The 24,787-nt window shown below is 54.3% G+C and overlaps 14 protein-coding genes across 14 annotated transcripts; 6 read left to right on the top strand and 8 right to left on the bottom strand.

Annotated features, from left to right (window-relative positions):
- Positions 1-140: 140 nt before the first annotated feature.
- N7510_004536 (uncharacterized protein) lies at positions 141-429 on the bottom strand (the record flags this gene model as incomplete). Its single annotated transcript, XM_056976462.1, has 2 exons — positions 141-350; positions 382-429. The coding sequence occupies 2 exons, from the start codon at positions 427-429 to the stop codon at positions 141-143; spliced, it is 258 nt and encodes an 85-aa protein (XP_056836418.1).
- Positions 430-652: 223 nt separating this feature from the next.
- Positions 653-1,150, bottom strand: N7510_004535 (uncharacterized protein; the record flags this gene model as incomplete). Its single annotated transcript, XM_056976461.1, has 2 exons — positions 653-758; positions 921-1,150. The coding sequence occupies 2 exons, from the start codon at positions 1,148-1,150 to the stop codon at positions 653-655; spliced, it is 336 nt and encodes a 111-aa protein (XP_056836417.1).
- A 486-nt stretch (positions 1,151-1,636) lies between these two features.
- N7510_004534 (uncharacterized protein) lies at positions 1,637-3,968 on the bottom strand (the record flags this gene model as incomplete). The annotated part of the gene is made up of 4 exons (XM_056976460.1): positions 1,637-1,740; positions 1,796-1,985; positions 2,036-3,408; positions 3,467-3,968. The coding sequence occupies 4 exons, from the start codon at positions 3,966-3,968 to the stop codon at positions 1,637-1,639; spliced, it is 2,169 nt and encodes a 722-aa protein (XP_056836416.1).
- A 605-nt stretch (positions 3,969-4,573) lies between these two features.
- N7510_004533 (DNA-directed DNA polymerase IV) lies at positions 4,574-6,856 on the bottom strand (the record flags this gene model as incomplete). Its single annotated transcript, XM_056976459.1, has 3 exons — positions 4,574-5,740; positions 5,794-6,371; positions 6,433-6,856. The coding sequence occupies 3 exons, from the start codon at positions 6,854-6,856 to the stop codon at positions 4,574-4,576; spliced, it is 2,169 nt and encodes a 722-aa protein (XP_056836415.1).
- A 472-nt stretch (positions 6,857-7,328) lies between these two features.
- N7510_004532 (mitochondrial ATPase complex subunit ATP10) lies at positions 7,329-8,449 on the top strand (the record flags this gene model as incomplete). Its single annotated transcript, XM_056976458.1, has 2 exons — positions 7,329-7,738; positions 7,837-8,449. 2 exons carry the CDS (start codon positions 7,329-7,331, stop codon positions 8,447-8,449), a joined length of 1,023 nt encoding a protein of 340 aa, XP_056836414.1.
- A 251-nt stretch (positions 8,450-8,700) lies between these two features.
- N7510_004531 (putative vesicle transport v-SNARE protein Gos1) lies at positions 8,701-9,490 on the bottom strand (the record flags this gene model as incomplete). Its single annotated transcript, XM_056976457.1, has 3 exons — positions 8,701-9,204; positions 9,263-9,376; positions 9,425-9,490. The coding sequence occupies 3 exons, from the start codon at positions 9,488-9,490 to the stop codon at positions 8,701-8,703; spliced, it is 684 nt and encodes a 227-aa protein (XP_056836413.1).
- Positions 9,491-9,717: 227 nt separating this feature from the next.
- Positions 9,718-10,332, top strand: N7510_004530 (60S ribosomal protein uL29; the record flags this gene model as incomplete). The annotated part of the gene is made up of 3 exons (XM_056976456.1): positions 9,718-9,720; positions 9,783-9,922; positions 10,101-10,332. Coding segments are annotated over 3 exons (375 nt in total), but the record flags the coding sequence as incomplete, so codon positions are not given.
- Positions 10,333-10,803: 471 nt separating this feature from the next.
- Positions 10,804-14,065, bottom strand: N7510_004529 (mediator of RNA polymerase II transcription subunit 16; the record flags this gene model as incomplete). Its single annotated transcript, XM_056976455.1, has 10 exons — positions 10,804-11,525; positions 11,596-11,727; positions 11,781-12,047; positions 12,105-12,215; positions 12,270-12,389; positions 12,437-12,656; positions 12,704-13,170; positions 13,228-13,471; positions 13,525-13,870; positions 13,923-14,065. The coding sequence occupies 10 exons, from the start codon at positions 14,063-14,065 to the stop codon at positions 10,804-10,806; spliced, it is 2,772 nt and encodes a 923-aa protein (XP_056836411.1).
- A 33-nt stretch (positions 14,066-14,098) lies between these two features.
- On the top strand, positions 14,099-14,356 carry N7510_004528 (uncharacterized protein; the record flags this gene model as incomplete). Its single annotated transcript, XM_056976454.1, has 1 exon — positions 14,099-14,356. One exon carries the CDS (start codon positions 14,099-14,101, stop codon positions 14,354-14,356), a length of 258 nt encoding a protein of 85 aa, XP_056836410.1.
- Positions 14,357-15,096: 740 nt separating this feature from the next.
- Positions 15,097-16,844, top strand: N7510_004527 (putative SIR2 family histone deacetylase (Hst4); the record flags this gene model as incomplete). The annotated part of the gene is made up of 2 exons (XM_056976453.1): positions 15,097-15,409; positions 15,463-16,844. 2 exons carry the CDS (start codon positions 15,097-15,099, stop codon positions 16,842-16,844), a joined length of 1,695 nt encoding a protein of 564 aa, XP_056836409.1.
- A 477-nt stretch (positions 16,845-17,321) lies between these two features.
- Positions 17,322-18,383, bottom strand: cbfA (uncharacterized protein; the record flags this gene model as incomplete). The annotated part of the gene is made up of 3 exons (XM_056976452.1): positions 17,322-17,886; positions 18,030-18,163; positions 18,234-18,383. The coding sequence occupies 3 exons, from the start codon at positions 18,381-18,383 to the stop codon at positions 17,322-17,324; spliced, it is 849 nt and encodes a 282-aa protein (XP_056836408.1).
- Positions 18,384-18,712: 329 nt separating this feature from the next.
- N7510_004525 (GNL3/Grn1 family GTP-binding protein) lies at positions 18,713-20,445 on the bottom strand (the record flags this gene model as incomplete). Its single annotated transcript, XM_056976451.1, has 3 exons — positions 18,713-20,215; positions 20,277-20,371; positions 20,433-20,445. The coding sequence occupies 3 exons, from the start codon at positions 20,443-20,445 to the stop codon at positions 18,713-18,715; spliced, it is 1,611 nt and encodes a 536-aa protein (XP_056836407.1).
- Positions 20,446-20,771: 326 nt separating this feature from the next.
- On the top strand, positions 20,772-21,671 carry N7510_004524 (HAD family hydrolase; the record flags this gene model as incomplete). Its single annotated transcript, XM_056976450.1, has 4 exons — positions 20,772-20,874; positions 20,934-20,955; positions 21,020-21,129; positions 21,190-21,671. 4 exons carry the CDS (start codon positions 20,772-20,774, stop codon positions 21,669-21,671), a joined length of 717 nt encoding a protein of 238 aa, XP_056836406.1.
- A 1,055-nt stretch (positions 21,672-22,726) lies between these two features.
- On the top strand, positions 22,727-23,119 carry N7510_004523 (uncharacterized protein; the record flags this gene model as incomplete). The annotated part of the gene is made up of 1 exon (XM_056976449.1): positions 22,727-23,119. The coding sequence occupies one exon, from the start codon at positions 22,727-22,729 to the stop codon at positions 23,117-23,119; it is 393 nt and encodes a 130-aa protein (XP_056836405.1).
- Positions 23,120-24,787: the final 1,668 nt, after the last annotated feature.

Here is a 24,787-nt window from a genome sequence, read left to right as displayed (position 1 = left end):
CCCTCTTTAGTTAACTACTTACTTACTAACAAACAACCAAACTGTAGGTTCTCTCCTCATATTTTCACTATTTTTTAATTAAGAATGGAAATGTCCGTTATTTATTGCTCACTGTCAAACAACTTACTAGCCATGTGGCATTACAGTCCATCATCCATCTCCACATCCCCGAAGACCATGTATGTACCGTCGAGGGCTGCTTCTCCCATCGGGCATGGAGGCGTATTCACCGGAAATATGCCAATCAGGAACCGGTGACTGCAGCTTCCATTATAGAACAAAAGTGCTAGGTTTTCCTTGTCCAGTACCAAGTGGCCGAGCAGTAACTCGGCCAGCTTATCTTCCTTGGTCTAGTGGTCATGATTTCCGCTTGTCATTAACACCGATAAGCGCGGGAGACCGGGGTTCGATTCCCCGAGGGAGAGTCATTTTTTGTCAACTTCGTTGGCTGTATGAATTGCATTCATTGAGTTTGTTTTTGCTATATGTCTATTTTTGCAGTGAAAAAAGCTGTCTGGTGTGTTGGTCGAAGGACGACGACCGACCAAGTACAACATCGAGATCATAAATCACATTTCGCATAGAATTAGGTACAGATTACAAAACACATTGCGAATCAAGATGAAAACAACACACAGATCAAGATCAAGAACTAAGAACCAGGTGCCCCCTGCTGAGAATGTGTCTGCTCCAGCACGACAGCGTAGAACTTACCTTCCTCCGCGGTGTCGTGATATTGTCCTGCAGCGAGGATTGCCCTGCAGTAATAGAGTAGTCAGTCAACAACCTATTTGTTTCCATATCCACGATCCATCCCATAGATAGCAGGCACAGACTAATGTATACGATCAAAAATATACACGAGAGACGATACTTGTAGCCCCAGGCATAACAATTGAAAAAGAGAAACACAGACATACCACCCCTTATACTTAGGCTGATTGAAAATATCCGTAAACGCGCGCAGGATGCGCAGCGGCAGTTCAAGGATAGAAGGCAACTCGGGCCCGTCGCCGCAGATCGGAAGACCCAGCTTGTTGACTGGGAGGTAGACCGTCTCAGTGGTGTTTTGTGGGTTGCGCGTCTCTTGGAAGACAAGGAGGCGGCGCGTGGGCGGTGGGGGAGCTGTCGCAGTGCTGCCGCTGCCCATGGTGGGGGAATTCATGCCCAACAATAACAGTAGTTGTCACGATGAAATGGAGGAATGCGGAGTTGAGGCTGAGAATGGTGCTTCTCTTGTTGTTCCTGTTTGAGGGATCTTTTCAAGGGTTGTGTTCTGGTTGAATAATAATTGACGGGTGGAACCCGAGGTTGCTAAATGGATCTTACAACGGATCAGGGTCACCCTGTACGAGGATGACTTTGACTATAGTCCACAGTGCTAATGATTATCGCAAATAATTGTTGAACTCTATAAGACTCACATTCGGTGGCTAGAGAATCAAATTAAAACTAAATCTGGCATAATAATCCTATACTTCACACAAAGTACGAATAGTTCACCTCCATACGCCCTTCCCACACCGTAAGAAAAATAAAATAATGACAGCAGCAGCTAAAACGAAACAATCATCCATTTTCCGTCCGCCACTGTGAGGCCACATGCCCCTGCAAAAGAGCAACTGGAACAGACCAGCTATGAGGTCGCCGGCTGGAGCAACTTGGCGCCGAAGCGAAGGTCGAGGGAGCGAGAATCGGAGGGGTCGAAAACAGCATTCTGTCGTTCTTCGAGGAAGAAGGCTGTAGCGGCAAGTTAGAAAACACAATGTATGGCAATCCCGATGCTGGAACTTACGGGAAACCTGGATCATCTCAAACCAGCGTGTCGCATTGTCGTCACTGCCCTCGACTGCTTTCAAGATGCCGTTATCCGGACGGATGGTAGTTTTGGGAGGGAGGCTGCGCATCTTCAAGAGCATGTGCAGGATGTCAGAGAAACGATCGCCTTGGTTGGAGTAGTAAGGGGGACGCTTGTCCAGGGGCCACTGAAGAAAGTCAGTATAGGAATGATAAACGCATAGAAACAACAACTTACTCGCTGCGCAAAATTCTCATTGTCCCATGAGCGGAAGAGCCAGCAGGTACGCTCAACGCAGTTCAGAAGAATCATCGCCACGAGGAAAGTCTCAAACCAGCCCGTCTGTTGGCGCTGAAGCAATCGGCGCTCCAGATCATTCATCACCGACTTGCTCAGTTGCATCGCCCGCTTCTCCATGGCGGCTCGCAACTGGCTGCAGAGAAGGGCATACGACTCCGGGTCACCCACTTCCTCGATTGGAAGACGGCCATCATCCGAGGGCTGGGAAAGAGAATGCATCGACGTCGGCGGCAGGGTGGGGTTACAGTATGTCTTCCAGCCGAGTTCCGTATCAACAAGGATATGGGTAGCAACCCACAGCTCCAGCACGCGCTCCAGCAGAATGTCCTTTTTTTGTTGGCTGAGCTCGGAAGCCAGGATCAGCGTCGGCTTCATGAAATGCGAAGTCTCGCGCTCGTAGAAAAACGGCGCCGTTTTCTTGATGTACAACTCTAATTTGCCCGGAATGTCGTCAGCGTCGCTATCCAAAAGGTAAACCTCCTGGGTCGGATTGGAAAAGTGGTCATCGCCTAGACCCTGCAATTGGGGATCGAGCGCGGATACCGAGGCATGGTGGCCTTGCAGCCCACTGAAGGTGACGAAGACGCCGCTCTCTTCAAAGTGCGTGACCTCAATGCGGCCGGCATAGTGCTCGAATTTGACCTGGTTCTTGATGCCGCTGGTGTCGTGGTAGGCGAGAGTTGCATGAAGGTTGGCATTGTAGAGCTCAAACTCATCGGCGATCCTGGTACGGATGCACGGGCTCTTCCAGAGACGTGCGCTTTCTACGCTGGCGCAAGTGGTACAGGGGCTGTCGCCGGAGCAAGGCTTCTTCAGCATTCGGCAGCGAATGCACGCTCCACGCTTGCGCACTTCCTGCACCTCGCGACGTCGAGCAGCAGAGAAACGTCCTCGAACCTTCGGCTTGGCGGGCTTCGTCGAATTACCAAATTCGTTGACAAATCCCTTGGCCTGGGTGTTTGGGTTCATCGCAATGGGGCGCGGATAGGAAGCGGCGCGCTGCGTCACCGCAGTCAGGGACGGGTCATGTTCTTGCAGACTGTCGAAAAGAAGCTGCTCGTGCGTCGAGAGCGACTGGTTCCACGAGCCCATCTTCAGCCCATCAGAGCCCATGCTATCTCCTTCTAGCCCGTGAGGAACCATTTCATTGGCCGATGCCGCAATCATCGACAACTGTGATTGACGGGCGTTGGCACTCGACTCGGGTGTCATCGAAGTGTCTCCAAGATGTGGCGACATGGATCCCCCGTGGTCACCAGTCGTGTGGCTTGGAAGATCAGGGATAGGTGAGTGCGACGGGTGGGGGGATTCTGAAGTAAAACAAGCTGTTAGAGTAGATCATGAGTGAGTCGCGCCCAAAAGACATACCTTGTGTATTGTCGCCTCCCTCTTGCTTGACATCCGACTGCTGACCCTGGAAGCCCTCCGCCTCAAGCGCCGGGTCGACCACCACAGTCTTGCCCCCAACTGTCACCGACTGGGTATATCCCGAGCCGCGCTTGGGCGGCTCCGACGCGCCGACTTGTCTCGAGGCTTCAGCCAGCACGTTGAGGCCGTCGAAGTTCTGGCGATTCGGGAAAGACGCGTCACCTGATTTGCCTTTGTTTGCACCCGCGGCACTCGGGTCTTTATTCGCGTCACCCTCGGCCAAGTCAGGAAGCTCATGAAGGCGCAAAAGCACGCGCTGGCGGTCACGAAGGGGGATGGCCTGGCACTTCTTCACCAGGTGATTGGTAAGGCTGTCGATGCGGCCCTTGGGGAATTTTTCACCACAGGCTTTGCAGGTGTGCTGGTAGCGGTTACTTGCATCCTCTAGTTTCTGTCCTCGAATGAAGAACTCGAGGATAAGTTTGTTGGGTTTGCGACCCATCTTGAGGAGGGGAGTGAGGAATGGGGGGATGTGTTCAGTCGGTGTGGATGGGTGGGAAGGGTCGACGCGTCCGACCGCAGCGTCAGCAACCGAGAGAGATCAAAGTGTAGACAAAGGGGGGGCCAATCCAAAGCTGGGATGGTGGCTATTGCACCGCGACGGCGTGGGTGAGAGGGGTGATGGCAAAAAAAAAGATGTGACTGTGAGCACAATAAGGGCTCCACACCCGCCACGCAAGGATGACGGGTCGAATGTAGGCAGCGTATGGAGGCTCTCCAGATAGGATCAGGAGAATGATCAATGGAGCAGAGCGAGAGCACCAGATGGGGGAAGGAGGATGATGATGGGGATGGGGGAAGGAGGAAAGCAACGGCAAAACTGGCAGTTGACGGGGCGGTCTGACTTCAGCAGAGATGAGGCGCTTCACCGCACACAAGGCGGTGATGAGATCGGTGGAGATGAACTAGAGAGTGATGGACAGTACGAGGGAGAAAGGGAGCCAGGAAAGAGAGTGGGAGGAAGATGGCGAAAGAGAATTCTCTCCCTTGATTACACATTGCACAAACTCTGCCGCTGAGTGATTCGTTCTACCAATAATAGACAACTCAGCAGATGCGATGCTCCGGAGGCCGCCACGGAACCCCCAGAGCCGCAAAGATACGCTGTTCATCTCGACTCTCCACCAGCCGACCAGAAGTTAGCTTGGCCTGTCCATTCCTCAGCACATCGGTGTAGAGTCCCTTCTGGTTCAGACACATGCCCTTCTTACGCGCCAGCAGCCTCATACTACGGTTGAAGATGTCATTACCGGTAAAGTAGATCAGTGCCGCCCCGATCTCGTCCCCCGGCACAAAGAGCAGATCGAGTCGTCGCCATATGTTGCTGCCAGGAATGGTGGAGGCTCCGTGCCACTTGGATCCGTCCTGCCGCGACGTGGTGGCCAGGCCGACCTGCAAGAACCCGTTCTCGAACAGCTGGGGGATGATAGTCTCGATCATCAACGACCGAATGTGTTCTAGAGTGACCCTGGGCTTGGTGATCATGAGATCGATATCCCCCGAGTCCAGCGCGCCCCGTCGGTACGAGCCCATGATGGTCACCTGCATATCGCGGTCGACCTGCCGGACCGCTCGTCGAACAATCTCCCCGTGGGCCTCGACCTCCTTGCGAGGCATACGCTGCGCAAAGTCGTGATATCGCTCCACCCCGATCCGCTGGTTCTTGGTTAGGGACGCCTTCTCACGGAGATCGTTGAGCGACCGGTAACCTTGCGCAACCCACTTGGAGGCTTGAGAAAGGCCCGCACCGTACACCCCGAGAAACTCCTGGATGATCAGGTCCTCGGGGGTGCCATTGGTATTGTCAAGACGACGAAGCCGGTTGGTGAGGACAATTTCCTCGATTTTGTCTGCCAGGCCGGTCCCAATGCCGGAGATCGATAGAGCCTGCGTTCGTGTGTTGATTTTCTTTGGTTGTCTTCGAAGGGCGTTGATCGCCTTGCGATAGGCGAGAACTCGCCAGTGATCTGCAGTCCGCGTATAGTAGTCTGACATCTGCTGGAGGACTTCGATGGTTCTGTTGTTCGGATTGTGAGTTCGCAAATTGGGCTCATACTTTTGCATGCAGGAGAAATTTTTGGTCCACGATTCAGCCGCCTTGTCTCTAGAGACATTTGGGCTCTGTCTGTCTAATTCGGAGTCTGACCCCTGGGCCTCGTCATCAAATGTCTCCCCTGTAGTCTCGTCGTCGGTGAGGTCCAGCGGATCCAAGGGCTATTAATGGGTCAGCGGAGTGCTGCGGTTTGAAGAAATGTAATATCTCTCACAAGATGGCTTGTCGCTTTAGCCTCTTCGATTAGATCGTCTAGCAAGTCCCGCTCGTGAAGGGTTGTGCCGATGTGGGACTGTACTTGCTCAGTGACGGCCGCCGGAGAACTCTGAACAACTGGCGAGTTTCCGCTGTCGTGGATCTGAGAAGGTTCCGGTGACTGGGCTCGTTCTCTTTCCGAGAGTTTCAACGGTAGAGAGTCAGGAAGCCTAGCTTCACGAACGGCAGGAGGGCCTTGGTCTTCAATAAGCCCTGGAGTCCCATCAACACGGAAACGTGCATGAGATGGACTGAGGACCGAGTGAAATTTGATGCAGTCTGACGGGTAGCATTCGTCGACCACGATCACATTTACCTGAGAATAAATAAGCGCCGAATATAGCTTTGAAGTAAGCATGCTGACTGGAAAATACTCAAGCTTGAGGTGTGTCAGGAGGTCATGGAAGGTCAAACCCTTATCAACGATCACATGAGTGACATCGGTGGCCCATTCTCTCGCTCGCTGGGCACCATACTCCTGTGCTCGCTGGATACGCAGTCGCCGAAGCGGAGAGACGTCGTTATTGGGGAAGAAGACTGGGGTGTAGAAGAGTCAGATGAGAGATATTAGGGATCCACAAGGATCTGGATCACTGACAGAAAACGAGATCTTTGAAAATCTGCTGCTCTGCTGGGATGGATTTGACACTGCTCACTCTTCTTTTCTTCGCTGCAGGGCCGCCAATCTTGGTTCCAAGCATAGAGCCTGTCGTCGCGGAGCGTTTCACCCTCGGCACTTTGGGGCCAGTGAGTCTTGAAGAGATATTTATATCTTCGTAAGAGATGCCCATCCTTTGGGGCTCTGGCTCGGTGGAAGAAGGCTGGGGATCTGAATTTGCCCGCGGAAGCGTGATTAGACTCGGCCGACGAGATGTAGTCGGGTTTGAAAGCCTGTGCCCTCTCGAACCAGAGATCAGAAGTTCCAGGCGAGTATCTTCTTCATTCTGAGCGTCATCATCCGGATGTTCCAAGAGGTCCAGGGCTTGGAAGAAGCGTTCCTTGTTCGGGGCCTCCTCCGCCATGGCCGGGCTAGTCTGGTGGGTGATGGAGCCGTGGGAGGGACATGGTTGCCTGAGGGAAAGGGAGCCGGGCCGAACAAAAAGACGGCAAGAACCAGATGGTCACGGGACTGATCAGGGACTTGATGCAAGAAGAGATACGTGGCCATCAAACAAGGCATAGAAGAACACAATGTCCTAATAGACCTAATAGATAGATGTCGGAATAAGATTATGTGATCTAAGAGAACTAGATACTCAGCCCCAGGCTGGACCCCATGTCAGACCTTTACCCGCAGAAATGCACAAGGGCTGGCCCAAAAACAAGCACGAACCAGTGGGAAAAACCAAGTACCCGTGCAACTTTATTGGCGTGTACTTGGAAGTCCGACTTGGGGCGAGTATTGGGCAAGTGGAGGTCATGTGATTCTCCGCATGATTGAACTTCCGCGGTGGTGTTTTTATCGTTCTTCTTAGCAATTGACTACTGCCCATCATGTGGAAGCCTTCCATACACCATCTAGAGGCCTCCCTTCTCCTCCGGACAGGCCGCTGTCTGGGTTGTCAATTCCGTCCCAGCGCAACTCCCTCCGCCCTGCGCTTCTATGCAACCCAGAACAACAGCAAGAAACCGAGCGACACCGAAAGCAAAACTCCAGCTCAACCGCTCCGCGTATCGCCCGGAGCAAGAAAACCCTCGGGCTTCCGGTTCCAGCAGAACCCTTCGCGGGACCAGTCTGCGCAGCCTGGCGATGCGGACTTCATTCTGCCGACACTCGACCGACCGATTGGCTGTGCAGCACCACCAGAAGAAGGAGAAAATACCGGGATTGACACGCGCTCCATACGGCAGCGGCGGGATGACTTTGTCGACTATGACCGGCATATTGAGCGCCGCAAGGAACTGTACGGGTCATCCCTTATTGTCTCTATGACTTGATTGTCGCCCAAGGAGCATTGCTGCGGAAACAAGAAGCTAACGGTTTTGTTTTCCCCTTCTCTAGGACGAGACAAGTCGCAAAACCATATTTCCGAGAATGGTCCAACCTGCGCCACGCCCAGGGCAAAACCTTTGTATCGAACCCGCGGCTCTTCCGAGCCGACAAGGCCCTATACTTCCCCAACATGTACGGCGCGACGCTCGCATCTCCCAAAGAACCGCAGAACACCACCTCCGTCCTGCGCGGCAAGATCTCCATAGTCACCCTATTCTCCAGTCTCTGGGCCGAGAGCCAAGTTGCGACGTTTACAGGACCGAAGCAGAACCCCGTATTGGCAGAGGCGCTTGCGAAAAGCAGCCAGTTCGCGCAGAAAGTGGATATCAATCTGGAAGAAAATCGCATGCGGGCGTGGCTGGTGAAACGGTTTATGTGGCGGATGCGCCAGAACTTGCCTCAGCACCAGCATGAACGGTACTTCCTGGTGCAGAAGGGGGTGAACGAGGTGCTGAAGGAGGCGATTGGAATGATTAATTCCAAGGTCGGCTATGTCTACCTTGTGGACGCGGAGTGTCGCATCCGCTGGGCGGGCAGTGGACCGGCTGAGGAGACGGAGATGGCTGCTCTGAATGCCGGCCTGCTAAAGCTGATTGCTGAAAAGCAAAATGCTGCCCAATAAAAGGGCTAAGGTTGTGTGTGAGATGTGATTCTCCTCTCCATTCGATTTGTACATATAATAGAGAATGTGTATGATAGAAAGACACTGATCCCGCGGTATGATCATCGTCGCCCGGCAAAAAGAGAAATTCTCCAGTAGACGACAAAGATATGCCCAATCCGAAACGCCTGAACAAAAAGAACCATGGACCGCTAGAGAGGTGCAACAGAAGGCAGAGCAGAGCAGCAAGCGAAGATAGAAAGCATCCAACCCTATCGGAAGTACAGCAGCATCAAGAAGCAGAACCCGATAAAGCATCCCAGAATAATAGCATCGCGCCTCTTCTTATTCCCAATCTTCCCAATCAAATAATTCATCCCCGGGACATGGCTGGCCGCGCCAACAATCCTCCGATTAATTGACGTGAGAGTCTCCCGCTGGATACCGAAGTTCTCGTTGATCGCATACGCCTGACTCAGCACGCCGTCCATCATGTTGTGGCTGTTCTCAACCCGCCCCCGCTCCTCGAGCATGTAGTCTGCCTCGGCTTGGCCGGGGTTCGAGGCGTGGTAGGCGTCGATGTCGGAGCGAACGTTGGAGAGCAGGTTGGCGCGGTCTCGCGACTCGGCGATCGCAGCTGTTAGACGCTGCAGTTCGCGGCGGTGGTCATGGAGGACTTCGCGGTGGCGGACGAGGTTGTTCTGTTTCAGGGCGGAGGAGGTGAGGGTTGCTTCGGAGTCGAGGAGGCGGGCTAGTTGGGAGATGAGGGACTCGCGCTGGGACGGGGGTTAGTTTGAGGGATGGTCGGTTTGATGTGGCGGTGGTGGAACAAACTCGTTCGAGGATATCTTTAAGCTGTGCCTCCGTACGGAGTTCCTCTTCGGAGGGAGCTGGTGGTGGCTTGGTGAGCGCTGCATACTGCGAGTATGTATGGAAGAGGGTCTCTGTCTGCGGAAGATGTCAGTGTGTGTTCCTTGGTCCAGGGCTAAGACAAACCTGAGTCTCGAGCGAGCGAGCTTGTTGCCGCAGCTGGGCCCATCCGGTGCCCGTGGTAGAAGCCATGAGTGAATGTTTAAGAGACCAACTCCCTGGATGATACGTAAGGGCACGAATACGCTAACCTAATAGGGAAGTCCTTCGATGCCATGATTTGAAGGCATGGTTTTACTGTCATGTGACCAACCCACGTAAGCACACTCGCTTAGCCCTAGTCCCACAACCAGACATTTTGCCCGCAGACAGCCAATCTTCAATTCTCACCGACAACCACACGTCTCAAGCCGCCCACCATGGTATGTTCATACCGAACAGCAATACGTCCAGCGAGACAACAACTGATGGAAATTCTTTCTAGTCGTCCAAGGTCAAGGCCGGTCAGCTCTGGGGGAAGAACAAGGATGAGCTCTCCAAGCAGCTCGAGGAGTTGCGAACTGAGCTCGCTCAGCTTCGCGTCCAGAAGATCGCCAGCGGTGCCTCCTCGAAGACCATGCGGATGTACGTATTCGATTCCGATCAATTTTTGTGTTGTCGTTCAGCCGAGAGGGTCGGATTGGATTTTTGGTCCTGAAAACAAAAAGAGGAGGAAACACCCCCGACACCAACGAAAATTCTTACCTCGACGCAAAACACATCACAACCATCATCAAACGCATACTAATTTATTTCCCTTCAGCTCCGATGTCCGCAAGTCGATCGCCCGCGTCCTGACCGTCATCAACGCCAACCAGCGCGCCCAGCTGCGTCTGTTCTACAAGAACAAGAAGTACCTCCCGCTCGACCTCCGCCCCAAGCTCACCCGTGATCTGCGCCGCCGTCTCACCAAGCACGAGGCCACCCGCGTTACCGAGAAGCAGCGCAAGCGCCAGATCCACTTCCCCCAGCGGAAGTACGCCGTCAAGGTATGGAGTTACTCCCTTATTTATCAAGTGGCACTTTGCCCTTTGCCCTTACCTGGGTCGAATGCGACGCTGACGATGAATTGAATTATAGGCTTAAGCGAAGAACTTGTTTGGATCTGGAGTTTTAGCGGGAAGACGCTATCACACCCCGTGCCTGGGCGTGACGTGTGGACCTGAAAAATGGATTTTTGATTGTGTATCTTAGACGGATGCAAATCGACTCTTGACATGACATGACATTTTTTCCGTCTTTATTTCTTTCTGCCGTATGGGTTTTGTACTATTCGGGTATACACGCCTGCATAGGTTTCCCCTTCCCCCCCCCCCGGGCTGTAATCGGGAGATGGCCATATTCATGTAGACTGTAGACGTCAGCTGGTCAATTATATATCTCCGACGGACGACACTGTCATCTACCTGAAAGTACAAAGATATCGATCAACATATCGACATTGCCATGCCTAACTAGAATATGTACTACTTCCCCGACTGCGCAGAGGCAGCATCGCTGGCAGACTCCGTCTCCAGCGTCCACATCCCACCACACAGACAAGAACGCAAAAGTCCCAACTTAGCAATCATCTTAAACGACAACAACGAGCGCGGCAGCGTCGTATCCCCCGAGACCTCACAGCAGCGCACACAGCGCCTCCGCTTAACGGACTGACGGCCACCAGCACCAACCGGCAAAGGAGGGCGCAATGGGAATTTCTTCAGGATATCCAGATCGTGTCGTTTCCGATACTCCATGGTCCGCGGATCGGTCCCGAATCCAAGCCAGCTGTAATCACCCAGGAAGATGGCCATGCGGTTAATTTCTCCCTTGAGAGCTGGCACCGTCTGCCGTAGAAGGGTTGCCACGGCTGCAACGAGGACGGGTGGGATGCGCGCGTTGACCAGTAATTCTTTTTCTGGGCCAGGCCGCTCGGCGTCCCCGAAGCCTGCGCCTTGATAGGCGTGTTTCACGGCGGAGTCGATGCCCGCTAGGAATTTCTCGTACACGTCTATTCTTACAGGCGAGGCCTCGAGGGTCTGGCAGATTTCGGTGTAGTAGATACGTGAGTCGCCGATGAGGGCAGCAGGGTTGGCGTTTGTGAAGCCTGCGTGGACGCCGCGGAGGCCTCGGCAGATGAAGCGGAGGAAGGCGCGGGACATGCTGGAGAGAAGAATGAAGAGGGGGAGGGAGTTGGTGGTTTTCACTAATCATCTCTTCAGTTTTTGATATACAAGATGGTTGGGTGGGGGGGGGGGGGGGGGGGGGGGGCCTACGCTTCTGTGTGAATGCTTCTTGGTCATTGAGGACTCCCTCAAAGTCATCGGCCAGATCGAAGATTTCGTTCAGAAGGTAGTGGAGAAAATCCAAGGACCACTTTGTGTTGCCGAGAACCATGCGAAGGACATCTTAGGGGACAATTATCAGTAGCAGATTGGGCTGGATGACAACCAACGCGTACCTGGATCATGGGCCTCGCTCTGTCCGCCTTTGTTGTACTGGAAGAAGTACGCAAATAGGACAGAGGCATGACGAAGCTGAAGTATCGCCCACGGCACGGCAGAGGAAAGTGGGCGCCGGTGAAGTCTGCCCACAAAGCCCAAAGCCGCTTGCAAGCTGAGACAACGGGGGATGTATGGGTGGCTCATGAGCTTTTCCTGCTCGGTGGTGAAGTTGCAGTTGACTGGCAGTGCGCGATAAACTTCGCCAATGAACGTTGTCTGGGCTTCTACAGTAATCGTTTAGCTGGCTTTAGTTTGAAAAAAGCGATATGCTGGTAACCCACCTGGCGAGAGCTGTCGTAGAGCTACCATGAGAATATCATCGGTATTCACGTCACTTCCACACCCACGGCTGAATGCCAGAGTCAGTGCGGCGATGGCTGCGGAGAATTTGCCTGCGGGCGTCAGTTTAAGCTGCCGTTTATATACTCAGATCAAAAAGTACATACTCTCGTCGTAGAGACCTCCTGTCGAACCAAATGAGTGCTCCATGGCCCTCAACTGAATTTGCCCTTCGCTGTCCAGTACAACACATATACAGGCGTTGGGAGAGAAGCAAGTATAAAGGCCTGGATGGTTCAGCCATGTGAACAGTTTGGATGGAAAGTATACCCACCTGGTGTCACTATCGGATACTGAAAGCCTGCCTGGGCCAAGCAGGTCACCGTGTTGGCATCATCCAGCCCGTTGAAGACGGCCATCGTTCTTGTGTCATAGAATGTGACTGAACTGTCCTCGTGAGTGACGGCGAGAACGGTGCCGTGCTCGATGACATCGACCGAAACAATGTATTTGTCAGTAAAGATATCCTCCAGTCGATGGAGCTCCATTTTAGTCTGGTTACAATTAGCAGCGGTCGTCTTACCCACAGAGCATTCCGTACCTTTGCTTGCACATTATTATTCTTGGACATAACTTCATCAAATTTCGAATGCAGGGTTTGAGGTGCTGATTCGAGGTGCCATCGAACAATCACACTCGCTGGGCCCTGTTGATCTGGATATTCGGGAGTAGCATGGATGGGTTTTGTGAATACGGCAAAAATCCACGGGCTCGCTGTGGATCCTGCCGGGCTGTCAATCTGTCCGGGCATGATGTCCAGTCTCGTCAACGAGTATAACGAGTTGGGAGGTGGTAATGGTTGGCCCATATGCTCGTCCGAGCTGCGAGTGACGTCGAAGATATTACCAGGCATTTCAACTTTGCAATGAAGAAACCGAAAGGCTGGGATGGGGAACTGATTTGGCTGTTTTGCTTGAGTCGGGTCCCACTGTGCCGGTGTCCAGACAATGTTCACCCGATATACGCAAATCTTCTGGCATGCAGAATATGTTGCAAGAAGAATACCAGCTGCGTGGAGTTGTTAGCAATGATCCATATCCCGGAGTTTTGCTATACAGAGCTTACATTGTGTAGCAGCCATGGCCGCATGAGTTAACAGCCTGTCGGAATAACCCGTGTTCTTCAGCTCGGCCGGCAATTCAGCCCACTTGCTGTCTGGGTTTTGATAGATCAGTTTGATCTGACCAGCTCTGGTCACACAGATCAAGCCGCCTTTATTCGCTGGATGAAAAGGGCCAAGTGGCCGTCGGCGAAAGGGCGAGTAAGCCCAGCGGCCATTGACTTTGGCCGCCTGGTGGAACGCATGGACCTGACAATTGCGCCGTTAGCTCTGAATTTGCAGCAACTCTGCAAAGCACTTACGGATCGCTGGCTGTTGAGCCACATCATCCCGACAATCTGATTGCCGTCATCGCCGGAATCAAAGGATGCCTGGCGTAGCCCCGTGATGCTATTGAGTGCAATTGAGATGGAGTAGATCGATATCCGTCCGGAGCAGTCCACCACCGCCAATTCCGAGCCGGTCTCGTTCCAGGACAGATGGACCAGCGGATTGCTGCCATGCGCCTCGGTGACGGGGCCTAGCGGTGACTCGTCCCCGAGTACCCATTTCCCGTCCGACGAACGACATTGCAGATGGCGTACGTTGACTCGTAGCCCATCGGCGGAGATGCACGCAATGCACCCCAGCCGCGACCAGGCAATCTTCCTAGTCTGGGGTCAGCGTGATGGACAATCACTGAGTCTGGGGCATCACTTACTGGCAGCAGCCCAGCAGGCGCATCTCATCGAGGCATTGGGCAAGGCCCTTAGTCAAGGGCGCTGGTGGCAGACCCAGCGTGAGGGAGTTGGGTTCGCCGAAGAGGTCGTCCACGTTGATGCCGCCCTCCATGATCAACGGCATGCTGGTGGGGGGCAGTTATTGACTAACAGAATCATGCAGGGGCACAATGGCAACCCAGCATGGCAGCACCGCTCAGATGTTGATATGCGGTCTGTTGATGATCCGAGTGAGGGCAGTCTGGCCCTGTCTGGCGATGTCGGAGGTCTGCCTGGAATGGATGGAGCTATATTTCCCGCTCAACCAGGCACTCTCCTCCTTGCTATCATGGATCCGATCCTACAGCGACCGTTCCTTACAGTCGTCCCGTTCAACATCGGAAGGGACATGCTGAGTCAGCTAAACACCATGTGACCGCACGTGATTTGTATCCAGCATCGGACGGTAGCCCTGCCAACCACATGAGGCCAACCATAGAGCAGCATCGGACCCACTTATCCGCGGTGTCAGAAGAACTACACTAAAAGGACAAACGAGCGAGGGATTCCAGAGAGCATGAAACGACAATTCGATATGAGATGTACTGAACGGAGACCATAAGAAGATAGATTTCCGTACTGCAGTTCTCCGTCCACCCTCGTCCGGTCCATCCACTCCACCCGCCAGTCCATTCCGGCAGCGTTACTTCCCATCGTCCTTTCGTGATTCATGAGCTATTTTCTCGGGCGCAACAACACAACACAACACCCACATTCCGGCCGATCGCTTGTCTGCCCACTAACCAACCCCGAAACAGCCCTCTGGCTCTCTACCCGTGCTCCCATCAAAACAAAAGCCCCGACCCCGTCAGGCCCGTTTTTTCTTCCCTATAAGCTCCCGCTGACCTCATCGTCTCTCCTGCAACTCTCTTTCTTCCTTTCTCCCTTCTACAAGCAACAACCCACCCTCCCGCCTCCCTCTTTCTTTCCTCGTGTGCTCGGGTTGTTGGGGCTGTCTGGGCTTGTTCTCCCTTCATGATTCCTCTGGCTTTTGTCCCTCAACTGTGAGCTTCCGTAAGAGAAAACGGGCGCGACGTGTTTCACCCCTGGCGGACCACACACCCTGGTTCCCAATTCTATGACCATCTCATCCACCATTCTTCCTAACTACACACCATGGAGTTTGATCTCTCCGACATCTCGGACCTGAGCTCCGTGCCCTCGTCGCCGCCCCCCTCAGAGCGGTACTTGACTCCGTCATCCCAGGAAGGGGATGATTCTGCGTCGCGCGGCCAAGACCCTCGCCCGGCAAAGAAGAGGCGCCGCAAGAACCCCTTGCCCCGGGAACGCACCACGCAGTATCTCAACCTGTCCCAGGCCAATGTTGACGAGGATCAATACGACCAACTAAACCTGCTGGTCAAAACCCTCCGCCACCAAAAGGACATTGTCGCCATTGCAGGTGCCGGTATCTCCACCTCGGCGGGTAGTAAGTTTTTCGTCTCGCGTTCCCCGTCGCTCCCGCTCACCACCCCGTTCTAGTCCCGGATTTCCGCTCCACCGATGGGTTGTTTAAATCATTACAACAAAAGCACAACCTCAAGGCCTCGGGTAAGCTTCTTTTCGATGCAGCCGTCTACCAGGATGACGCTTTGACCGCGTCCTTCCACGAAATGGTGCGGTCGCTGTCCGAAGATGCGGAAAAGACCGACCCGACCGCTTTCCACCACATGCTGGCCCGACTCGGCCAGGAGTCCCGTCTGAAGCGCCTGTACACCCAAAACATTGATGGCATCGAGACCTCGATGCCGCCGCTGGCCACCGAGGTCCCGCTGAACGTCAAGGGCCGCTGGCCCGTCACCATCCAGTTGCACGGCAGCCTCGAGAAGATGGTATGCCAGAAATGTCGCTACCTGTGCGACTTTGACCGCGACAAGTTCAACCAACCAGATGCGCCCGCTTGCTCCGAGTGCGCGGTGAAAAATGATTTCCGTGAAAAGACCGGCCAACGCAGCCATGGAGTTGGACGCATGCGGCCCCGCATTGTCTTGTACAACGAACACAATCCGGACGAGGAAGCCATCACATCGGTCATGAACGCTGACATCAAGTCGCGTCCCCGCGTGTTGATTGTCGCTGGCACCAGCTTGAAGATTCCCGGAGTGCGCCGACTGGTCAAGAGCTTGTGCACCGTTATCCGCAGTCGCAAGGACGGCGTCACAATGTGGATCAACAATGAACCGCCCAACGGCAAGGAATTTGAGAATTGCTTCGACCTCATCGTTCAGGGATCCTGTGACCAGGTGGCAAGTATGGTCGACCTGAAGCAGTGGGACGACTCAACCCCATATCTGGAGTCCTCGCCCGAGCCCGTCATTCCTGCCAAGCGTCGCCTGCACGAGGAGTGCTCGTCATCCGACGTCGAGGCTCACACGGTACGCAATGCGGTTTCCGTGGTCGTCAGCAAGACACCCACCAAGCAGCCCCGTGCCGACACCGGTCTATTCACACCCTCGTCCAGCAACGACGAGAAGCCTACTGGCAAGCTGACGAACCCAGCCAGCCGCGGTCGCAACCTCAACGATGTCCTCAAGGCCAACAGGACTACCGGCCCCGCCAAGGGTGGTCGCAAGAAAGCTGCTACCACAGCGGCCGCTTCCAAGAAACCCGCTCGGAAACCGCAGGCCTCCAAGGTATCCAAAGCGGTCCCCAAGACCGCCAAGGCGGCCAAGATCACTTCCTTCACCAAGGTCAGCAAGTCTTCCAAGACCTCGAGCACTACCAGCAAGCTCAAGATCGACGGCAAACCAATGCACCCTGTCCCGGTTGGTGCAGCGCGCATGAATGGCCTTTTGTTCCCTGGTCTGGTCTCGAAGCCGGCGGCTACCATCACGCCCGACACAACTCCATCGGAAGTGATGTAGGCAGCAACATGTTCTTGATTCTTGTTCATTTTTCTGTCAAGTGGGTATTATCATGGCATGCATAGTGGCTGATCCCAAGCCAGGATGGCGTTTCTTTCTTTCCTTCTTTCTTTTCTGTCGGAACGGTGTTTCTTTCTTCGATGGCAACTTCGCAGTTACTGGTTTGAAAGATACCAACGATAGACCACGGTTGTTGTGTTGCATGGATGGCGTTGTCAGGTCTGAGCTTTCGGGGAGTCTTTGGAGTTTGGTTCAATTTCTCACGGCGTGGGAATGCTCCTATGGAGCATCTGCATCTATGACAGTATCCTTTAATATACGTCTTTGGCTACTTGTAATTTCTTGGGAATATTCTCGTCTCGTATATCATGTCAAATGCAGTGTAAGTGCAACATGAATCCATTCGTGAAGGAGGTGAGGTATATTATACAGAAACGACAATCTAGTCAATCATCCCAACAAGTCAGACAGGTACAATTAACCCAATCCCAAATTATCGCGCAACTGGCTCGCCGGCCCGTCATCCTCATCCGTCTCATCAGCATCAGGATCCATCATCCCACGCTGGCGCGGATCCCGATCTAGATCCTCGACGTGATCAATATCATCCTCGTGTCCACGTCCCTCAGCCCGCTCCTCCCCTTCATCTTCCTCTTGCTCCTCCTCCTCTTCCTCTTCTTCGTCCTCATCTTCTAATTCCTCCTCCTGCGTCTCATCCTCATCAACAACACCCTGCCCCGCAACACCATCCCCTTCATCTCTCTTCACCCGCTTGGCAGGGTTATCCTCCATCTCCACGTCCCCGTCGTCCCGAACAGGCGCAGCCCCCGCAACGCCAGTCTCAGTAGACGTCGCAGCCGCGCCCTCGGCCGCCCCTTCTTCTCCCTCGGTTTTCTTCGGCTTCCGCTTGTCGGCTTTGCTCTGCATGTACGCTTCGAGTTCCTGCTCGAGACGCGGACGGAAAGAGTCGAATTCTAGCTCCGAGAGCGCGGCTAGCACGTCTGCCGGTGCGACGGTGCGTTTGAGGGTAGATTCGTTGGCACTTTTCTTTTGTGTTAGCCCATTTTCTTCAAGTAGAAGACGTTGAAGAAGACAGTTAATCCGAAGGAGAGGTATTGCAGGACAGGAGTGGTCTTTTGGGAGAAGGAGTGAGAGTAAAGAATGATGGCAAAGGGCAGTCCTTACTGAGACGAGAGATACGACACAAACACCGTCGCTGCCTTCTGAATAGCCAGCACGGCATCCTTCTGGATAGTCGTGTTCGGCGGCAGCGCCGCTTTAGCCAGTCGTATCGTCAGCGAGCGCGGCAGCAGGTAGTCCTGTAAACGAGCGGAGTTAGTGATCGCCCTCGAAGAAGGTGGTATGCCCAAATGGGAGCGAATGTTGTACCTCAACGCTGACACCCAGCTCCGCGCGCGCCTTGAGCTGCTGTTCTGTTGCCGTGATGTTCTTTTCAGGCTGCTGCTGGGTTGGGGACAACTGCGTTGACTCGTCTGGGTCAGCGGGTGTGACGGATGAGGTGGACTTGCGCGGTGGCATTTTGGCGGTCTTTCCGGATGGTGAGTTGAGAGAGTGGGCTAAAATATCATTCGCATTCGCGGGATCCCAGAGGGGAGGTCGCACGAATGGGGTGTGGTCTCGGCAGGGTGGTGGTGAGAAGGAAGAAGAGGAACGCGACGCGAGGGCGGGCGGAAGGAGCTCGCTCGGTGGAGCGAGTACGACATACTATGGCCCACGCAGTAATGATGGGAGGGGACTTTTGTTCACCAACGCTTTTCATTTATGACTGCAGGATTCAATGATAATAAATGCTGGATCTTGCCAAAACGCCTACTTTTGGTATCCGTAAATAAAAGACAATGACAGGTCTACTCGGCCATCTCCTCGTCCTCGCCCTCGCCATTACCCCAAAGCCCCTCGATCTTGAACTCCTTGGCCCACTCGTTGACCACTTGTACGGTATCCACGCCCGGTTCAGCGTTAGCCGCCGCAGCGGCATCGTTCGAGGAGACCACGGGGAGCACGGGGGCATTGGCCCACCCCTGGATGCGGCCATCCCGCCAGTCGTTGATGACAGTCATGGCTGCACTCTCGACATTGGGAATACCACCCTTCCCGAGACGCCCGCGCTTGCGAGCCACCTGAATCAGGAAGTCGGTGGTCTTGTCACCATTGGACGGGAAGAGAGGCGGGATGCCATACACCTCCAGCATCTTGGCGATCAGGTTCTCCGATGTGGACAACCGCTTGATCAGAAGATTGACGGCCGGAATCGGGTCCTCGATCTGCTTGGGCGGAATGGCATTGAGAAGCACAAGGCGTGCTTGCTCGTCTTGCTTCTTGGACTTCTTGCTGGCTTTCTCGCCCATGTTGGGGAACACAATTCCCGGCGAGTCGATCAGCTTGAGCTTATTGTCGAGTTTGACCGAGCGCAGGCTGGTGGTCACACCGGCCTCGGCACCAGTCGGGCAGGCGTTGCTCGAGCCCTTGTTGAGACGTGCAGTGAGCGCGTTGATCACGGACGATTTGCCAACATTCGGGTACCCGATGATGCCGACGGAGATGGACCGCTTGAGCTGCTTGCTGTGGGCGTAGGACTTGAGCGCCCGGAAGAGCGTCTCGGAGGTGCCCTTGACCGTTAATTGCTTGTGGTCGAAACTGTGTGCGTTGGCGGAGCCATTGGACGCCTTCAGCGGAAGCGTAGGGAACGATCGCCGCAGGTGCAGCAGCCATCCTTTCAGCACGGGTGGCGGAACCAGATCGATCTTGTTCAGGATGAGGATCAAACGCTTGGATCCGCCATCTGCGGCCATGATCTCACGCTCCACCTCCTTCGACCGGGTGCCCTCGGGGTCGCGGGCGTCAAGCACATACAACACGACGTCAGCGGAGTCGACGACCTGCTTGAACACCTTGTCAAAAGCACGCCGGGATCCCTCCTTGGTGAAAGACTCTGCAGAAACCAGGTCGGGGACGGACAGCGCCTCGCCATCCTCCTCGTCTTCGTCCATTTCATCTTCATCCTCCTCGTCCTCGTCCATGCCCTCGTCGTCCTCCCCATCTTCATGCTCGTCATCATACTCAGTCGCCCGGGCCCGGGCCGAGGCAAGGAGGGCAGCCATCGGGTTCGAATCATCTGCATCCATGTCGTCGACAAAATCGTCGTCCTCGGCCATCAGGTCCACTGCCTGGTTGCCATTTGCGTCTGGCTGGGTCTGGTTGCGACGAGCGCGGGCCTCCTCCCGAATCCGCTGCTGCTCCTCTGTCTTCAGGCGTTTCTTCTCTTCGATCTCATGCAGAAGCTTGTCCTTGAAGGGGAAGAGGTTGGGAATGCCGGGGTCCTTCTTGAGCTTGGACCGCCATTCTGGGTTCTTTGACAAGGATTTCGGTCAGAATTTGCAGTAACAGGCCAACGACAGCGAGATGAAATACCTTCTTAGCCAGCTTCCGCTCTTTCTTCTGCTTGGCCACCGACGACTTCTGAATCTTGTGCCGTAAACGGACGGGCGTCCGCTTGGAGTGCTTGCCTGGTGATCTGGGTTAGGTTCTTCATGTTCAATCGCATGGTGGACAAGCAAAAAATCATACCTATCTTGACCATGGTCGCACCCTCTAATGTGAAAACAAAACGTGAAGCCAAGACAAGAAAGCAACAAAATGGGGCAGAAAAAAAGTGCGATAAGCGGAACAATGGTTTCCCGATCTCCGGTCGGGTGATCTACTCGATTCGGGTCAGCCCGACAACTACGTTCAATGTTCTTTCTTTCTTTCCTCGTTTTGCGATTTCTTGCCAGGATCTGTCTTCGGTCTCTACCTACCTAGGTGTATATATTCATTCGCTACTCTGATTCTCATTCTTTCCCTATCCCACACCCTCTCGGAATATCAGCTCGCCCCCAGCGCATCTCCCTTCACCCCGCCCCCGCCATGTCTCCCTCCGCCACAGGCACTTTCTCCGCGCCGCCGCAGGTTCACTCGTTTGACGGTGTGCTGTCCGACTTTGATGGAACAATTGTGGACTCGACCGATGGTGCACACCTCTCCCACAGTCGCAACTGAATCTAGCGCTGACTGTCATGATTCGAACAGCAATTATCAAGCACTGGCACCTGTAAGTGTGTCCCAACGATGCCAATCCCGATATAGCAGCTTTTCTCATTGATCGTCTCAATCAGAATTGCTAGTGAACTGGGTGTCGACCCAGAGACCATCCTAGCCACCTCACATGGCCGACGAAGCATCGACACCATGCAACTATACGACCCCAGCAAGGCTAATTGGGAGTGTGAGTATACTACTATGATAACTTTCGCTGAAATAGATCTAACATGGCTTCTTCCACCAGACGTCAACTTCATTGAAGGCCGAATCCCGAAAGAATACGGCTCCGACGCCCGTGAGATCCCTGGCGGCCGGGATCTGCTCAACGCACTGGAGAGCTCAGGCGCCCGCTGGGGCGTTGTGACGTCCGGCACACGCGCGCTGATTGACGGCTGGCTGGAAGTGCTAGGCCTGACACATCCCAAGATGCTGGTGGTGGCGGAGGACGTGGAGCTGGGCAAGCCCGACCCTCGCTGCTACCTGCTGGGCCGGAAGAAGCTGGGCCTCGAGCACTCTTCGTCGATTGTGGTGCTGGAGGATGCGCCTTCAGGGATCAAGGCCGGCAAAGCAGCCGGGTTCAAGGTCGTTGCGCTCACTACGACCCACTCGCTGGAGCAACTCCAGGCTGCCGGTGCCGACTGGATCGTTGAGGACCTGCGCAGCATTTCCATCAAGAGCGTCGAGGATGGTCGCGTCCAGCTTGAGATCAAGAATGCCTATCAATAGTTTCAGGTGTACACCAATGCAGGTGAATGCACTGGTCTGGAATTTATAACTGCAAGAAAGGGGACTCCGGTGTTTCAGATGGTTCATGTGCATTGTATATTTTCGGGTCATCTAGACTACTTACATTGAAACATTATGGGTAATTTACTTTTGCCCGGCGCTTATCTCTAAGCTCTCCTTTGTCATCTAACAATGACTCGAGCCCGTTGTCTGCAGGTTGATGTGTGACCATAGCTCCCGGTCAAGGTTAATTTCTTTGTCTGGATCTCCAACGAGGCTGAACTCTAGCGGTGGGCGCCTCCTCCGACCCTCGACGTGAGTGGCGCTTCAGCTGCCCCGGGAACCGGTGTTCATGCTCAACAACAGTCCCCAGATGCGTCGAAGCGGTTTTTGCCCGAGCAACAATAAGAATTGTCATGCAGAGCTCGAGAAGGAAGAAAGAGCTGTTTCTGGGTACCGTATGTATGTACCTTTGGTACCCGAGTACGTATGAGTTCCAGGGGTTCTTTTTTTTGCAAAACGTGGATGCAAGGGGAGAAAAGAGAGAGGTCAGGTTGCATGCGGCGCACGGATCGAGGTGCTGCGGCTGGTTCTGTACACCAATGCATACTCTGTGACTATCACAATAGTACTTGCCTCGAGCTGATCCTGCGTTCTCACCCCCAGGACGGAACGTAGATTGTACGAGATGATTTGTGTACCATGTGTACCGACAGAGATGTGATGACGACGATCACGTACTCCCAGGATTCCGATCCGGACCATGAGCCCCAAGTCCCACGGGCGCCTGTGGCTGAATGAATCCCAGGGATCATCACACACATCCACCGTGACAAATACGTGCATCCATCAAATACTGGTGGGAAGGATGCGCATTTGCGCACCGCCACAGATCTTTTTGGTTATTTGCTTTTTCCTGATCCAGGTAAGCCACACAAGGGATCGGAGGCACCGGGTCGATCAGACCTGTCACATCGGAGATCGGACCCTCCTCCTGCCTGTCTGACGGAGACACTATTGTCACCGAGAAGCCCCGAGTTTCAGCACTTGCAGAAATGGTCACGAAATTTACGAGCCCAGGCTGGAATGCCAGGCATCCAGCAACAAAAGACCCCAAGCAGGATGCACGAAGCGGGGACCTCAGGATCCGAAGTACAGGACACAGGGATGGGCGTCCCGATCCGAAGATCCTCTGGTCAGCAGTCCCCGACGACCTAATACGGTATTGTGCTGGCTCGAGTGGTGCTGGCTGCTGTCACACCGTCCCGGTCGATCAGTGCATCGGCCAACGAATTCCTCCGGAATCCTTCGTCTCGTCCCATCCGTCCGGGCTCTGGGTATTTGAGATTCTCCCCCGACACAACGGTTCACGCCAGATGCCTAATAGTCAGATGGGGCGCCAGCGATCCGTGCGGGATTCACGCGCTGCGCAGATCAACCCAGACTAAAAGAGCGGGGATCGTAACTATCCACCCGAGTCATGTTGTGTTCTGGTGCTTTCTGCAAATCCCAGGACATGGGGGCCGGCCATGGGACGAGGGAGGCCTAGGATGGGGCCAACTAGTACGTAAGGTGTGCGCGGCAGCTCGGGGCTTCTCGATCTGGCCGCTCCTGACCTTCCGTATCTGCACGTGAAGAATCGCGAGCGGACGGCAGCTGGGCACGCCATGTCTGCCGCGGACGGGATACAAAGTTTTCCAGATAAGCGCCAACTTCAGACTGAGGGGGTGAATCATGAACCATGACAATTCGGGGATGCCTGGAGAGAGGGGTTCCTAGGAAGATGTCTCCGGGCAAACGAGGAGGGATTATCCCGGTTCGCAATCATCCCCACTGCAAGTGTAACTCGAATTCATCGGGGTTCACTGGAGCGTTGGAGGACCTTTGGGGCTGATCCTCATACATTGTACTCGAGAAGGGAAGGGGATGATCCCGTGATCGACTGTGCCCTGAGACGTTTACTGTCAATGCGACAATCAAAGAGAGACCGAATTCCCCCTCCGGCTCATGATTTTCAAAGATGTGCAAAGTACGTAGCTCCACGTCTCTCCGCGAGGTACATCCCGATCACTGTGATCGCCCTGCGTAACCCTCGTGATATACTTGCATGGAGATCTCTATCCGAACCAGGGCTAACCGGGCACCCGGGAGGGCGATTGTGTCACTCTGAGAAAAAAAGCTCGGCAGATCCCCGGTCAAGGATCGACAGGATCGGTGCACTATTGATGTTTAGCCGGTCTTGGCCGACTGCCACGCTGCCCGACACGGGGAGGGGGGCCCAGCAAAGTCTCTCGGATATCGTCACTACTGTCGACGATCTCCTTTTGATCCATTTGTGATCTTTCGGGGATCGTGATCGCCTGACCCAGCGCCCGGGAGATCGTGAATATCTCGTACTTCTGTCAGTGGGGACTATTACACGGGACTAGGCCGTGGTAACACTCCTGGGCTCAGACATGGCACTAATGCAGGAACTGCCCTGTATTTCGGTGACCGCGGGATCATCGGCCTGGATCTCGTTTGTTTACCTTTTTCACTCTAGGGGGTGGCGGCCAGTGTTGTGTACGCCGTGGACAATACAGTACCGACCTCGACTCCACATCATTAATATACCGTTCGGCCGGCATTTTGCCCTGAAGAAAAAAGACACTCCCTATGCATCTCTGCGGCGGTAGGCCTCGTTAGATACGTTGTTCTACTCCTCCAGGTCAACCTCTGGCCCCAACCAGGTTTCATCCAGATTACCCGCCCAGGGCCGCCCAATCAGGCCCCTCCCCCTGGTGCGGTTCCCGTCCCGTACCAGCCAGCCGTCCCCGTCTTTCCACCCCCCAATCACTCGTTCGACCCTCGATCCTCTGGACTCTCTCCCTCTCTTCTCTCTTTCCCCCCAAACACACACAACACACCCGTTTGTTTTTTTCGCCTTCTTGACGCTCCTTGTCTTTCTTTTCTTTTTTTGTTTAGTTCCTGTTCCTCGGGAACGTCCACTCCTTTGATACCTTCCCCTCCCTAAACCTCCATTCTCTCCTTTACCAACCAGACCCTGCGCCGTCGTTCCCTCATTTCTTTTTCTTGCACTGCCAACCGCCTCCAAGGGTCCTATTGCGCTCCCCCAT

Source organism: Penicillium lagena (assembly GCF_028827675.1).
Source record: "Penicillium lagena strain IBT 129212 chromosome Unknown utg000002l_segment0_segment0, whole genome shotgun sequence".
Taxonomy (NCBI): Eukaryota; Fungi; Ascomycota; class Eurotiomycetes; order Eurotiales; family Aspergillaceae; genus Penicillium; species Penicillium lagena.
The sequence above is the reverse complement of the archived record's forward strand: the minus strand, read 5'-3'. Positions and strand labels throughout refer to the sequence as shown.